Source organism: Triturus cristatus, chromosome 7 (assembly GCF_964204655.1).
Source record: "Triturus cristatus chromosome 7, aTriCri1.1, whole genome shotgun sequence".
NCBI classification, from domain to species: domain Eukaryota; kingdom Metazoa; phylum Chordata; class Amphibia; order Caudata; family Salamandridae; genus Triturus; species Triturus cristatus.
In genome coordinates, this window is record NC_140590.1 from 1351007708 (window position 1) to 1351022356 (window position 14649).

At 45.6% G+C, this 14649-nt stretch overlaps 1 protein-coding gene across 3 annotated transcripts in view; it reads left to right on the forward strand.

The window, feature by feature from the left end:
- The window catches only part of NDRG3 (NDRG family member 3), a 589772-nt gene that overhangs the window by 394402 nt on the left and 180721 nt on the right, over positions 1-14649 (forward strand). For all 3 annotated transcript variants that reach the window (XM_085619018.1, XM_085619019.1, XM_085619020.1), the window contains exon 12: positions 9436-9487. In XM_085619018.1, the coding sequence (XP_085475144.1) occupies positions 9436-9487 (52 nt within the window). The remainder of the gene's footprint in view (positions 1-9435; positions 9488-14649) is intronic.

Below are 14649 nucleotides of genomic sequence, written 5' to 3' on the forward strand. Positions count from 1 at the left end.
AAGCTCACAAAAAAGAAGAGTACTCGAGGTAATATAATCATTTTTGTGAGCTCTATTCTCACCATTATACAAAGGTTCAGTGAGCTCCAAAAGGTAATGCTACTTTTCAACAAGCGCAGTGCCCCGTTAAGATTACCTTTCCTACTTTTCTTCATCCTGGGGATACATTTTCACCCTGAGGTATTGATGATCTGGGCTCGAATCGCTTGCGGGATTTCCCTGTTGTCCCCACACACTGGTTAAGGCACATGTCTTCTCTGTTTGTGTGTAGGCTCGTTGCCTCTCCTAGAGGTTTAAGTACATGGGCACAACAGGGTATTTCTATTTCCGAGTCTCATAAAAATAAAAACCTACCCAGGTCGTCTTTTTGAATATAGCTAGCAAAAGGTTCACTAGCCAATGCAAATAATAGTTGCGACAGAAGGCATTCCTTTCTGGCACTCGTTCATGTCTCAAAAGGTTCTGAGATATTTTGCACGGTCTTTACTCAGGCATACGCTCTGGCATATAATAGCTCTATCAATTTATCCCACTCGAGGTCTAAGCTCATGCGATGCATCACTGCGTGCATACATTTCCCAATTAACTGTATCTATGGCCTTTCGTAAGTCGACTGAAAGGGAAAGGACCACAGAGTCCGAGGTTCTCTGGTGGAGTCTCATACATCAGACGTCTCAGTGCTTGGTAAGGAAGTGTTACTTGTGGGATAAACCCGTTTTTGCTTATCAATAATTACAGATGGGGATGCAGGCGCCCAGCCACAATTGTATGCTGTGTTGACAGAGGCCGGTAGGTGGAAGTATCCTCCAGGTTCTTTTATGGTTTAGGGAGGAATATCAATGAAGCCTCCCTACAGGTTGGGTGTTAAGTACTCTCCTCCAGAGCTGCCTTGTACAGCTTTGTCAGATGGGGAATGATGAGGGCAGCATATGTTTGATAGAACTCCACTGGGAGACTGTCTACCCTACGTGTCTTCCCTGTGGCAAATTCTTTAATAGCCTTTCTGATCCCTAGTTCCATAATCTGTCGTCCCACTGTCTGCTGTTTATCATTTGGCAATGTGGGTAGGGTAGTACTGTTCACGAATCTTTCAATAATATCTGCGGCCAGACAGGATCCTCAATATACATACTTGTAGTGTTGTACAAATACGTCATGATTATCTGTCTTTGTATTCAGCATAACATCCTTATCTCAGAGCTTCTACACAGTGCGTGCGTGGCTCTCTGGGATGGCCAGCCATGCCAGAAGTTACCCCGCTTTGCGCCCCCACCCCCCCCGAATGTGTTTTAACCTTGTATATTGGTATGAGACAAGTCCCAGCCTTGGCAGTACTTCAGCATGTTGTCCCTGTGCTTCCACACACCTTGCCTTCTGACCACCATCTTAAATGCCTCCCAATCTGATGGTATCCCCTAAGGAATACCTGAATACTGGGTCATGCAGCAGGTTGGGGTGATGGCTCCATATGCGAATCATGGTTAACCTTTTTCCCCAGCCTAATCGCATCAGTAGTGGGTTGTGGTCCAAGACAGCGTGAGCTTAGTATTCTATCTGAGAAGGCATCCCCCGCTTCTGCTGGAGAGTCCAATAGTTTGTCCAGTCTGTGAGTCCTACACTGGAGAGTAGAATGAGTACTCTCGCAGTTGGTGTCTGTCTCTGGAGATCAAGTATGTCCCAATGCCCAACCTACTCCCAGAAATAGCTGGCCACCTTTTGTGATAGGGATTCAAGTAGTGGTGGGGTAGAATGTTCTAGTGAGGTGTCTGCCACATAGTTAGAATCAACCAAACCAAAACAGATTGAGAACAGGAGGGTCTTAGGGAATTTTAACGACCACAGTGGATTTATTCCCCAATCAACATACTCAATAACAATACGAAATCCACGGGTCACAATGAAAAGTTTAAGAAAAAAGTTATGTGCAATGAAAGCTACAAACAGATGAGTGTCTAAGCTCTTTGAATGGAGTCACAATTCAAATCAAATGCCTATAAAAGCCAAAAGGGCATTTCCCTTGTAAGGACCAAATACCTCACTCACCACGAAGGTGACATGCTTCATCATGGGGATTCTCCTCCCCAAGGAAACCTAGTTCCTTGGAGGGCTACCACTCTCCTCGAGAGAGAAGCACAGGGATGTTTTAACCTGCTTAATAGGATATCCTAAATCCTCAAGTGAGCAGTGTAAGTATGAGTGAAGGCGCAGCGCAAACCAAAAGTGTTTGTAATGTGTAAAGGTGCAAAAATGTGATATAAAACTGGATAAGGGTTGTATCAACCAATATTTATTCAAATACACCCTTTGCCAGGATTTAAAAAACAGTGCACCAACGGTATAGATTTAAAACCGTTCTGGTGATAGTAAAAAAACGGTCGACATGTTTCAGCCAACCAGCCCGTAGGTGGGGCAGGCTTTCATCAGGACCAAACCAAGTAACACTGCAACAAACGTGAAGAACAGTGCAAACAAAGGATACAAGGTATAATGTTCCAGTATATCCAAACGCTCTTCAGGCAATCATTGGAATGAAGAGAAAAACTACCTAAAATGTGAAAAAATATGAAAAGAATAAATAAATCAAATATTCTTCATACTTCTCCAAGGTATGAACTATGACTTCATCAAACTTCGACAAAATACTGATTGAAAATTTCTTACCCGCATCTGCTGGGTATTTGAACCCACCTCAGCCTGGCAGCCGCTCAGGAAGGGGGCACCGCTCTAAAAAAAGAACGGTGTACTTAATCAAGTTTACTACAAAGTCCTTCCTAATTTGCCTTTCGGCCAATTTTTACGCATAAAAAGAAACTGCTCCTCTGGTAGTAAGTATCAGGAGCATGCTAAGAATTTGGCAGCACAGTTAAAAGCCCGCAGGTATCCTAAAATACTCATCAAAAAGTCATTGAAACAAGCCGCCAATAACAATCGGGCGGCTCTTTTGGAACCAGGGGCCCCTCCAGTCACTCTGGAAAGGTTGACATGTGTACACACTTTTTGCAGCTTCTCTAACAAAATCAAAAAGAGTATTTTGGCAAATTGGAAAGTTTTGAATATTGGTGACTCTGCACTACCACGTCCGCTGTTTGCCTTTAAACGAAGCTCAAGTATAAAAGATCGTTTGGTACACACACTTCCTCGTGCAGATTTTGGGTGTCCCGGAGTGGGCGGAGGGACAGGCGGCAAACCTCTATGTGGAAGACCTCATTCAGAACCATCGCAACCCCGATCCGTGTCCCAATTCTTCTCTGTGGAACGTGCTCATAGGGTCCCTCGGGCCCCCATAGGGTCCCTGGGGGCCCCCCGAAACCAGGCGCCCTGCCGCGTCCCCTCTTGGCCCAGATCTTCAATTTCCGTGACAGTGATGCCATTCTCCAGACAGTGGGAACTGCTCCACCGCTCAAGATGGATAACTCTACCATAACCTTCTTCCTCGACTTCACTTACAAGGTACAACTTCAGCGCTGATCCTTCCTGGAAGTCAAACATGCTCTTCGTGGCCACAACTTGAAATACGCCATGCTGTTCCCAGCTAAGCTCCGGGTGCAAGATGGCGGGAAGACGTTTTTCCAAACCCCGGAGGACGCTTGAGGCTAGAAGGCTGGAGAGCTGCTGGGGCACAGAAGCGTGCCTCTCCATCTGTCGACTCTTCCTCCGAGGCAGTATGAAGCCCCTGTGACCGAGTGGATGCAAACTATAGCTACAGTCTGGTGGCGTTGTGGGCTCTTTGGTGTGATGCTGTGGGCAGTGGCCCAACCTGGTGTTGTGACACGTGGCAAACGGCTGGACAAACTGCGGTTTTATTTGAATTACAAGTTTGTATTGTTCCTCTTTTAAGCTCTATTGAACACAATCCGAGGGTTGGGGGGGGGGGGGGGGCGAGGGTAGACAGGACTTGGGGTTGCTATGCGAAGTTGAGTTGCTCTGTTGAGAAATCCGTTAGATTATTCGTTATTGGGCAAAGCTATGATTTTGTTTTTTTGGGGACCAAAGATTGTTCTTCATGGGCGGCACTATTGGGTTGTCTGGGCTGAGTAGCGTTCCCCTCTATATGGTTCTCTGGGGTTTGGGGGTACAGGCGTTCTGCATGTTTGGGGGTGGGCAGGTGCAAGTCCACAATGCAGGGAGGTAGGGTGGGGGTATTTTTTGTGTAGTTCTAGGGGTTTCTTTTTCGTGTTTTATTTTATTTTTTGTGTAGTGAATATTCAATAGATGTCAAGTCTCAGATGCACTGGGATCCGTTTTCTATCTTGGATTGTTGATCCTATCATTGGACTTACATTTATTATAAGAGTATGTGACCAATTCGGCTGAAAGCGCACATTACATAGGATGGGGTTCCTTTTGGAGCGAATGTCTGCCAGATCAAGAATGCACGTCATGTGTGTCAGGGGGGCCCTACCTATTGCCTGACAAGAATGAGTGTTGACAAGTGTGTGGGTTCTCCATTGGATTGCCTCAAACTTTTCTCCTGGAACATTAATGGTCTGGGGGACCGAATAAAGAGGTGTAGTGTTACAATACCTTAAACGCCACACTCCAGACCTGGTGCTTCTCCAAGAAACTCATATCCAGGGTTCCTCTTACTGTGCGCTCAATAGATGGGGTTATAGGCTCATAGCACATGCAGGCTATACCCGAAGATCCAGGGGGGTGGGAATCGTAGCACGCATCTCCCTTCCTTTTCAGGTTCAAACTGTCACCCGTGACCCTTCGGGCCGGTTTGTTTAGGTTTCCAGGAAGTGGGAAGTAGATCTCTTAACGTCACATCGCTAAATATTCCTCCACGGTTGCACGCTACCACCCTGAATGACTTGGGTGCGCATCTGTTATGCTCACCTGAAGGGGATATGCTCTTGCGGGTAGATTGCAATGCTGCTTTAGACGGGAGGTTAGATTGCCTGCCCCCTAGAGCGAGCGAATCATCGGGTTGTCTGCTCTGATTTTTTGAGGGCTCTTGACCTTATAGATGTCTGGCGGGTTTGTAATCCCAGTGAGAAACAATATACCTTTCACACCGGTGCACATGGTAGTCTTTCGCGAATTGATCATCTTTTCTGTAAGGCTGCGCAGCTGCCCCTGTTTGATAAGATCTCTATACTCCCTAGGGGCATCTCTGATCACTCACCTATTGTGACTTGTTATGGTGGCATGCCGCCATCGGGCCGACGAGAGATGGTTCTTCAACCCTGGTATCTCAAAATTCCTGAGATACGCACCGCATTGACTGAGGCCACTCGGCTCTATTTTGAAGAAAATGTAGGCTCGGTTCAGTCTGACGAAGTACTGTGGGAAGCATTTAAGACCGTGATACGCGAATGTGGGGTAGCGGCGGTGGCCGGGCATAAGAAAGAAAAACAAACAATTGGAAGGTATAGAAGGCGAGATTTCGGCCCTTGAACAGGAGCTAGTCGCTGGGGGATCACCGGAGACTTCACATCAATTGGCCGTCAAACAAAAAGAATACCGAGATATTGCGGGGGATGCCGCTAAGACTTACTATAGGGCCACTCAGCATAGGATCTACGATATTGGTGGCAAGACAAGTAAGTTGCTTACTTGGCTTGACGAGATCTGGCGAGTAGGTGGGTGGCAGAAATCGTAGACAATAAATCTGTCCGTCACCATGATAAAGCTGGCATCGAGGGCTCCTTTGCTACTTATTTTAGCGGTGTTTATTTTCCCATTGCCATCTCCACACAGGAGGAGCTGCAGAGTTGCTCGCCACGCTACCACTGCCATGTCCAGACCCACAGGAGGTTGCAGAACTGGACGGGGCGTTAACATCCGGGGAAATCACCAAAGCGATTTCCTCCTCCGTCCAGTCTGGTAAAGCTATGGCTCCGAGTGGCCTCCCGATTGAACTATACAAATCCGTGGCTTCGCTCATTGCCCCTCATTTGCAATGTATGTATGATGCTAGTGTGCAGGAGGGCGTTCTCCCACCCACGAAACGTTTAGCCAATATAGACGTTATTCACAAAATAGGGAAACCTCCAAATCAATGTTCTTCCTACCGGCCCATATCCCTCCTTGACCCGGAGGTCAAAATCCTGGCCAAAATATTGGCCCAACACCTCTCGCCCCTTCTTTCTTAGCTGATTCACCCGGACAAGTCCGGCTTCATGCCAACCAAAAACACAGCCCTTAATCTCCGCCGCTTATTTGGGGTCTTGGGACGGGCATCTACCATCCAGGAAGACTCAGTTATGTCCTTGGACGCCAAGATGGCATTCAACGTGATTGAATGGCCGTTCCTCTTTGCAGCGTTGAAACTGTATGGCTTTGGTGACCGATTCATGGCGTTGATATGCCTCCTCTATTCGAAAACTTTGGCACGAGTGACAGTTAACGGGTGCAGATCGGCAGTCTTTGAATTCAGACGCGGTACATGGCAGGGCTGCCCATTGTCCCCACTATTGTTTGCCCTGGCGCTCGAACCTCTTGCTATATTGCGTAGGGGGGATCCTTGGATTCGAGGGCTCAACTGGTCGCCAGATTGGACGGATAAAGTGTCCCTTTACGCAGATGATATTTTACTTTATCTTGCCAATCCCCGATCTTCTATCCATGAAGTGCTCCATGTCTTTACCCTTTTTAAAAAATATTCCGGCTATACAATTAATTGGGATAAATCCCTTGTATAGGTTTTGAGTGGCCGACATCCGATTCTTCCACCGAGTTGTGGTGCTAAAATTGTCATTGACGGTTTCTGGTATTTGGGAATCTACGCCACGACCGATGATGCGTTTTTTTTTTTTTTTCCAACGAAACCTGCTCCCTCCCCTTCAGCGTCTCAGGGCGGACGTGCAACATTGGAGGACGCTTCCTCTCACGCTTTTGGGGAGATCAGCACATTATAAAATGATGGCGCTCCCTCATTTTCTCTATGCGTTGCAGAATACACTATATTTTGTCCCGGCTCAATATTTTAACTCTGTCGAGTCCGAAGTCGTAACCTTTTGTGGAATAATGGTATGCCTCGAATTGCCTACGCCAAACTTAATCGGAGCTGGTGCGACGGCGGCATCACCCTGCCGTCCATCAAGCCCTATTATTGGGCTTCGCAGTTAGTTGTACTTAACCATTGGATGCCCCGACCAGTAGACGACCCAGCATATCGAACGGATAGACATAATGTGCCTCCGGGGACGTACTTGAGGGCGCTCTACGGGGCGTCGAAATTGGAGACAAATTTACTCCGACCTCAACGACGGTCTCCGTCTGGCATAAGGTAAATTTGGTGCTGGGATGGAAGGATAAAATCACGCAGGCGACTCCGTTACTTGACTCCTTTCGCCGGAATGTACTCTGGCGGCAACCTGGATTTGATAAATGGGACTTTATAGGCTTGTCTAGGGTGGGGGACTTGTGGGTGAAGGGTAATGTGGTGTCTTTCAGTGATTTGCAACAACAGTACCAACTGAGTGATGGAGAGACATTCCGCTATCTGCAGGTACGGAGTGTGTTGACCAAGGTTCTCCCTAGAGGTGAGGGCCTGCCGGCGTCTTCCCCTTTGGAGGCCAGGCTATTGGATGAATATCTCCCCAAGAAGGCCATATCTCTCACATACTGTAAGATTCTCAACAACTCACCCGACCCCCTCGATAAAGTCCGTACAAAGTGGTGCTCTGATGTGTGTGGGATAACAGAGGAGGAGTGGAGGGAAGCTCTGGCGTCACCCCGGGAGGTTGCAATTCGTTCCCGCTTTAAATTGGTTCAACTCAAATTGTTGCATAGGGCCTATTATACGAGCTCTGTGCTGGTAAAGATGTGTCTTCTAGTATCTCCGCTATGTCCCCGTGGTTGTGGTCAGATCGGCACATATATACACCAATGATGGGATTGACCAGTTGTTCAGGGTTATTGGGTAGAAGTCATTGCTGTAATGTCTCACATTTACTGTAAAGTTGTTGAAGCCACCCCAAAATTGTGCCTCCTGAAAATCTGGGACGCCACAGATTTATCTAGGCCAGAGCTCATATGGGTCACTTTGGGTTGCGTGGCTGCGAAAAGCAATATTGCTAGAGCTTGGAAGGGCGGGGTTGCTTTGACGTGTGCTGACTGGGAGTCCAACATGGATTGGTGCATGCAAGTTGAGCGAGTGGTGAATGAAAGTAGTGGATGCCCGGGTAAATGGACAACAATCTGGGCCCCCTGGAACAAGAGCAGAGGCTGGCTATGTGCGCCTTTTGCGGATACCTCCCCGGTTAATGCCGATGAGGAGACATTGTAATTGTGCGCCAAAAGACTGTCTATCACTAAGTACGCTCCATTCGACTGCACCTTTGAGAGCTAGCTTTGAATTATTTGGGTTGACAACTTTTCATTTATTGTACATTGTGCATATCGGATGTTGGCTTATTTTGCATTTGGTTGTTTATTGTAATGTCTTGATTTGTTTTTTCTTTACAATAAACAGATTTATAAAAAAAATATATATATACTAATGGTGATGGATGGAATGCTTGACATAATCTCAGCCTATAGCAATTACTCAGGATCTCATCCCAGTCCATCGTATTTTTGCACACCATGCCAACTTAGTTTGGACCCAGCAATATGCAAGTGAGTCTTGACCTGGCTCTAATGGGAACAGCACAGGCTGAACTGCAGACCAGGTTCCCTGAACTGGAATGCAAACAACCCAGGACCACTTTCCCCCTGATTAGGGCTCATCAGCCGGTACAGCTTGTTAACAGTGATGTGTGCATAGGACCTACGTCTGGGCATAACCGTCCCAATTAGGGAGACACCGTAGTATACAAAAAATGATCAATGGAATGCTTGAATTAATGATGAACTGGGATGGGATGCAGCCCGAGTAATTTCCAGTGACCGATTAATTCAAGCACTCCATCACTTTTTGTATACTTCAGTGTGAAAAGTACTAGGTTGTTCTGACTCCACTTTAATTTGTCTTTTTCCATTAGTAGTCATTTAGGGTTCATTTTTATTTTACCTGCATTTCTATTGAGACCAACCAATGCATTTTAATTTAGTTTAAGTTGGACCAGCATTTCATAGTTGGTGGACTCCTAAAACGTTGCTTGTTTGACAGTCCGTGCCCCCTAAAACCCTAGTACTTTAAGGTATCTGTGGGCTTAAACTAAGGCATCAAAAGCCTTTCATTATACAAAGCTATATGCATTGCCAATACATGTTTTATAGCTGGATTCGGTTTCCAAATCCCTTTTCCACCTTCAAAAGTTAGTGATGACTATAATTACTTTGGATAGTTGATTCTTTAAATGCAATTTGTCCTGAAAAAGCATGACCCTATATTCTGATAAATACGAGCTTTCAAAAAAAGGGAAATTGTGCTAACTAAATCAGTCTATATTGTTGGTGGAGGATTGTAATGCACCCATGTATGATTAAGCAAAATCTCCGAAGGCCATAAAGATTTAACATTTTCTTTTTTGCCTTGTTCAGGTGTCCTGCTTTGTTAGTGGTTGGTGATAGTTCTCCTGCAGTGGAAGCTGTAGTGAGTATATTTTCATATTTAAATGTTTTCAACACTCTGAATGTTTTTTTTACGGACATCCTAATGCTAATATATTCCAAAATAAACAATGTCTCTCTAAATCATTGCACTATATAAATATTTCTTTGTTTATACACTTATTTTCTAACATGTACTTAGTCTGCACATTCCTCACCTGTTAAAATATCTCCAGGTGTCAGACCCAGAAACTTAAATACCAACAAAGAGTGCTAGTTGACTCCTGAGCTACTCTGGCTAAATTTTATGCAGTGGCTCCATAAAATTGCTGCCTTGATGACAGTTACTTTTTATGTGCTTGCCTCAGAAGAATACTGAGCTTCTAGAGGTTTAAGGGTGCTTCTTCAATGCTTCTGATCTGATTTTTGTAAAAAATATTTCCAATGCCATGTCACTTCCAAATTCTGTTTTTAAGTACATGCATCACATGCTGAATTCTGATGTTACTGACTGACCTCATGACAGGTGCATATTGTTTCTGGGCTTGAGCCTCCACTCCAAGGTCTTTTCTTTACACTGATTAAAAATAAATCAAGGCCAGGTTAATGGCAGCTGCGTACTGAAGTCTTGGTCACTTTTCCTGCTTGAAGTTTCATGGACATGGAGTTTTCACCAATTGCACCGACAGCATAGTCCCCATCAAGGCAAACATCCAGCGGAAAACCTGTAAAAGGGCCATATGGTAGACCCAAGAACTCAGAACAGCAAAACAAGACCGCAAACAGTTGGAGAGGATATGTTGCACCAGCAAGGACACAATTCGGAATGGGCAGCCTTCAAGACCTCCCTCAACCTCTACCACTGCCTGCTGAGGGCAACAAAGAAGACAGCCCTTGCTGCACGCATCGAAACCAGCACCAACAATACCAAGAAACTTTTCAACACAGGTAAGGAATTCTCCCCCCACCTGGCTGGTAGCGCAAACATCACCCCCTCACAGGAGCTGTGTGACATCTCGCCCACTTCTTCCTCTGCCAGATCGCAACCAAATACCGAAACTTTGATCCCCAACCCACACCTACAGACTTCGTTGACAGATACGCCCCCACTGTAACTAACACAAACCACACACGGACCACCAGGAACAGCATCTCTACCCAGGACACCACCTCCACCATGAAATCTATCCACTCTGGAGCTCCCACAGACCCATGCCCGCACCATATCTTCAGCCTCAGAAATCAAAGGATTGGTCAGGAATTCACTACCATACTCAAAACCTCTATCACCACCTCAACATTTCCAGAATCCTGAAAAGTCGCTGAAGTCAGACCGCTACTCCTAAAACCCTCTGCCGACCCTAGTGAACTCAGAAACTACTGACCAATCTCCCTGCTCCCATTCCCTGCGAAGGTACTGGAAAAGATCATCAACAATCAACTCATGACGCACCAGAACCAGTTACTCGAAGCCTCCCAGTCCGGCTTCCGCAGTTATCACAGCACCACAACCGCCCTGATTGCAACCACAGACGACTTCTGAACCCTCCTCAACTGAAGAGAAACCGCACCTTTGATTCTTCTCGCCCTCTTGGCTACTTTCAACATCGTGTCCTACCACACACTGATCAAAAGACTCCACCAAATTGGCATCCAAGGAGACCCGCTCAGATGGATCACCTCCTTCCTCACCGGAAGAATGGAAGAACCCAGAAGTTCCACCTCCCACCTCTCACCTCTGAACCCGAGGAGATCACCTGCAGTGTCCCCAGGGCTCAGCCCCATGCTCTTCAACGTATATATGATGCCGCTGGCCAACATAGTCTGATTCCACGTTCTCAACGTAATTTCATACACAGCAGAGACCCATCTCATCCTCTCACTCACCAACAACCCCACCACCAAAACCAACTTCTACAGATGCATGACCAAGGTCACCGACTTGATTAACTGCCTGCAGCTGAACACAGACAAAACTGAAGTACTGATCTTGGGCAGCAGCAGCAACACATGGAACGACTCCTGGTGGACATCAGACCTAGGACCTGAACCCATCCCTTCAACCATGTCAGAAACCTTGGAATCATCATTGAGAACAAGCTCACCGTGAAATCACAGATCAAAGCAGTCTCTCCATCTGCTTCCTCATTCTGCGCATACTACGTAAGATCTTAAAGTGGCTCCCCCTATACCCGAGACTTACCGTGACACACACCCTCATCACTAGCCGACTGGACTACTTCAGTGCCCTCTACTTAAGAATCACCGCCCCCCCCTTCTACAGAGGCTTCAGACCATACAGAATGCCGCAGTCAAACTCCTCCTCGGCCTTCCCCGATGAACCCACATCACACCCCACCTCCGGAAACTCCACTGGCTCCCCGTACAGACGAGAAGCCAATTCAAGCTGCTGATACAGGCACACAATGCTCTACACAATCAAGGACCTGCCTACAATAACCACTGCCTGAACTCCCACCAACCATCGAGAACCCTACCCTCCACCTCCCTTTCACTTGCCCATACTCCCTGAATCTACTGTAGCAGAATTGGAGGACGTTGCTTCTCCCACATCGCAGCAAAGATCTGGAACAGCCTCCCCACGCACCTCCGGACCATGACCTTACTTCTGGAATTCCGAATGGCCCTCAAAACCTGGCTGTTCAAAAAAACCTCCGGGGCCTGAAAGCGCCTGGATTCTGTATCAGGTGATTAGTTGTGCTTTATAAATCCAGATTGATTGAATGAGCATCCATTTACCCTGCCTGTCTCCCCAGTTGTTTTGACACCAGGTGCTTGAAAGGAAAAGATCACTGGCACCCTGCAGACCATTTTATGTTTCAAAGCTGACCTGAAGTTGGAACTGCACCATTTAGAGGTTTCTTAGACTCTTTATTCTTCTTTGTCATACTCAGCAGGTATTGCCAAATGTTGAGGCATTCTACCCCTCTCACTGTGATGATGTAGACCCTACAGTACCTTTTACATCTCTTGAATTGAAGATTCTGTGCTAGTGTTGGCACTAGTGGGCCCCATTCTCAAAGGTCTTGAGAAAGCAAAATAATTTAATGATAGCTATTGTGCTCATGCTATACCCACTTGTATTGAAATTGCCATTAGGATCTTCTATAAAGTGCTTAAACTTTCGCCTCGCTCTGGATATCAAAGCATTCTCCATCAGAATGCATGTCAGCGACACATTCAGGAATACAGGTCTGTATTCCTCTATTTTTTCTGGAAAGCCCTTAAAACCTGATCTTATTTCTTCTGTGCAATAATTGCAGTTTTGGTTCCTGCCACTGTGTGCGGGATACCTTTTGTGATTGCTGTGTGCTTTCTATACCCGAATCATTCATTCATTTTACCCTTACCTCAGTGAGTGGCTCTAGAAGGGAGGCTTCATCGGATGTTAGTATATCTTCAGCTTGCATGTGACAGTTTCAAAAGCTGGGATTCTCCTTTAGTGCTCCAAATCTTCCTTTGTACTTCTTATTGATCCCGGTATTCCATAGCAGGTCTGCCCATAGTGGGTGGCCCCCTCTAGATTTAAGTCTGTCCTGATAGGAATAAAACAGAGTTCTTCAGTGCATGCATTAATTCACAATGCAACTAGAACATGTAGTTTGATTAGTCATTCTCTAAGTGATCTGTAGATTGGATCAGTTTGCACAGTCCACATTAACTGGTAAACAACCAAAAACCTACAAGCCCTGTTTTGTTAAAAAAAATAAAATGAAAAAAAAGGAATAAGGTTTATTTGATGGTACCAATTTAGCACAGCAGTTGCCTCCAGAGACCTGTAAAGAACATAGTGCATTGTTTAGGTTCATCTGCGTGTTTCCTGAGCAGACAGTGGGATTAGTAGGAGTTGTGAATTTTGTTTGGGTAACTTGATTGACTATCAAAAGAGCTCGCTCTGGGGCCTGATTCACTTATATAATTTGCCAACATTTCAAAACGTTTTGTTGCGATAGACCGTGCGTATTGCTGTGAAGCTGCTAAAGATAATAGGATCTCCGATGAAAGAAAAGAGGCTGGCCTTGGAAATATTCTGTGCCAGGAGAAGTGAGTGGACTGTTCGAGGATGCCCTATTGAGCAGGTGCTGCAGCTGCATTTTCAGCTGGAGAATGGTTTACTGCCTGAACCACTAAGGTTTTGTTGGGTGGGACATTCAGTACCTCCAATCTTTCTGTTTGCCCCATTACATCATGAACTTCTAGTTTGGGGGCGTTCATATCTTTCTTGGTCAGTGCCTTTTTTTATGGAAAAAGAATGGTTTATTATAGGGTCTGATCTAGAGCTGTTGGCAAAGGAGAGAGACATTTTATCATCTGTATGTATAGTTGAAAAAAGTTGTGATAAGGCCTCTGTTTTTGTAGAGGAAGGGGGGTAGGTACCATAAGAGAATTTTGCTGCAGTATGTGCATTTGAGGTATTCCGACTTCTAGTTAAAATCTACATGCAATAAATGGACTTTTTGAGGCTCACCTGTCTAGCACACGTCACAATGTGAAGTTAATGTCTTTTGGAAGTGCAAGTATCTCCTCAGGGCTTCCTGTTGGTCTAAGATTTTAAGTGATAGTGGGCAGTAGTGATAAAAAAAGGCAGTTTAAAGTAATTTCACAACTGACTGACCTAGCTGAGAAAGAAAGTGCCAGGGATATAAAAATAAAGGTTGTGCCACTGAGTCTCTGCTTAACAATGCACCAGAGTTGGATCTCCAAGTTGAGATGGACCAACTCCAGCCACCCTGGTCTACAGTCGATCACTCCTGGCTCCCTAGGAATGGAGGGCACGTTGGGGGTGAGGCAGCCCATTTTATGGCAGCCTGATCATAATGTAAAAATGTGACTTCCTGGCGTAGTTATTTGGGCAGTGGAGGAACAAAGATGCATGCACTGTGTGTGATTAATGAAAAGAAAGGAAACGAAACGGAACAATCCCTGTAAGTAATAGATCAGACTATATTTTGGCCCTCCTACACAGATCCTTCAAAGGGGTTTTGAGTTAGAGCAGAATTCCTTATTGGTATTAGTGGCCTTCTGTTGCAGTATTAATTAAGTAGGTGATTGTTTACCTTTTTACAGTCAGTCCTAGTCTTTATTGATTTATTGTCAATTTTCAGTTTAAAAACTGACCTGCTTGTGGAGTTCTTGCAATTACTGAATGCTCAGGGCTCTTACACGTAGTTTGCCCCGTTTATA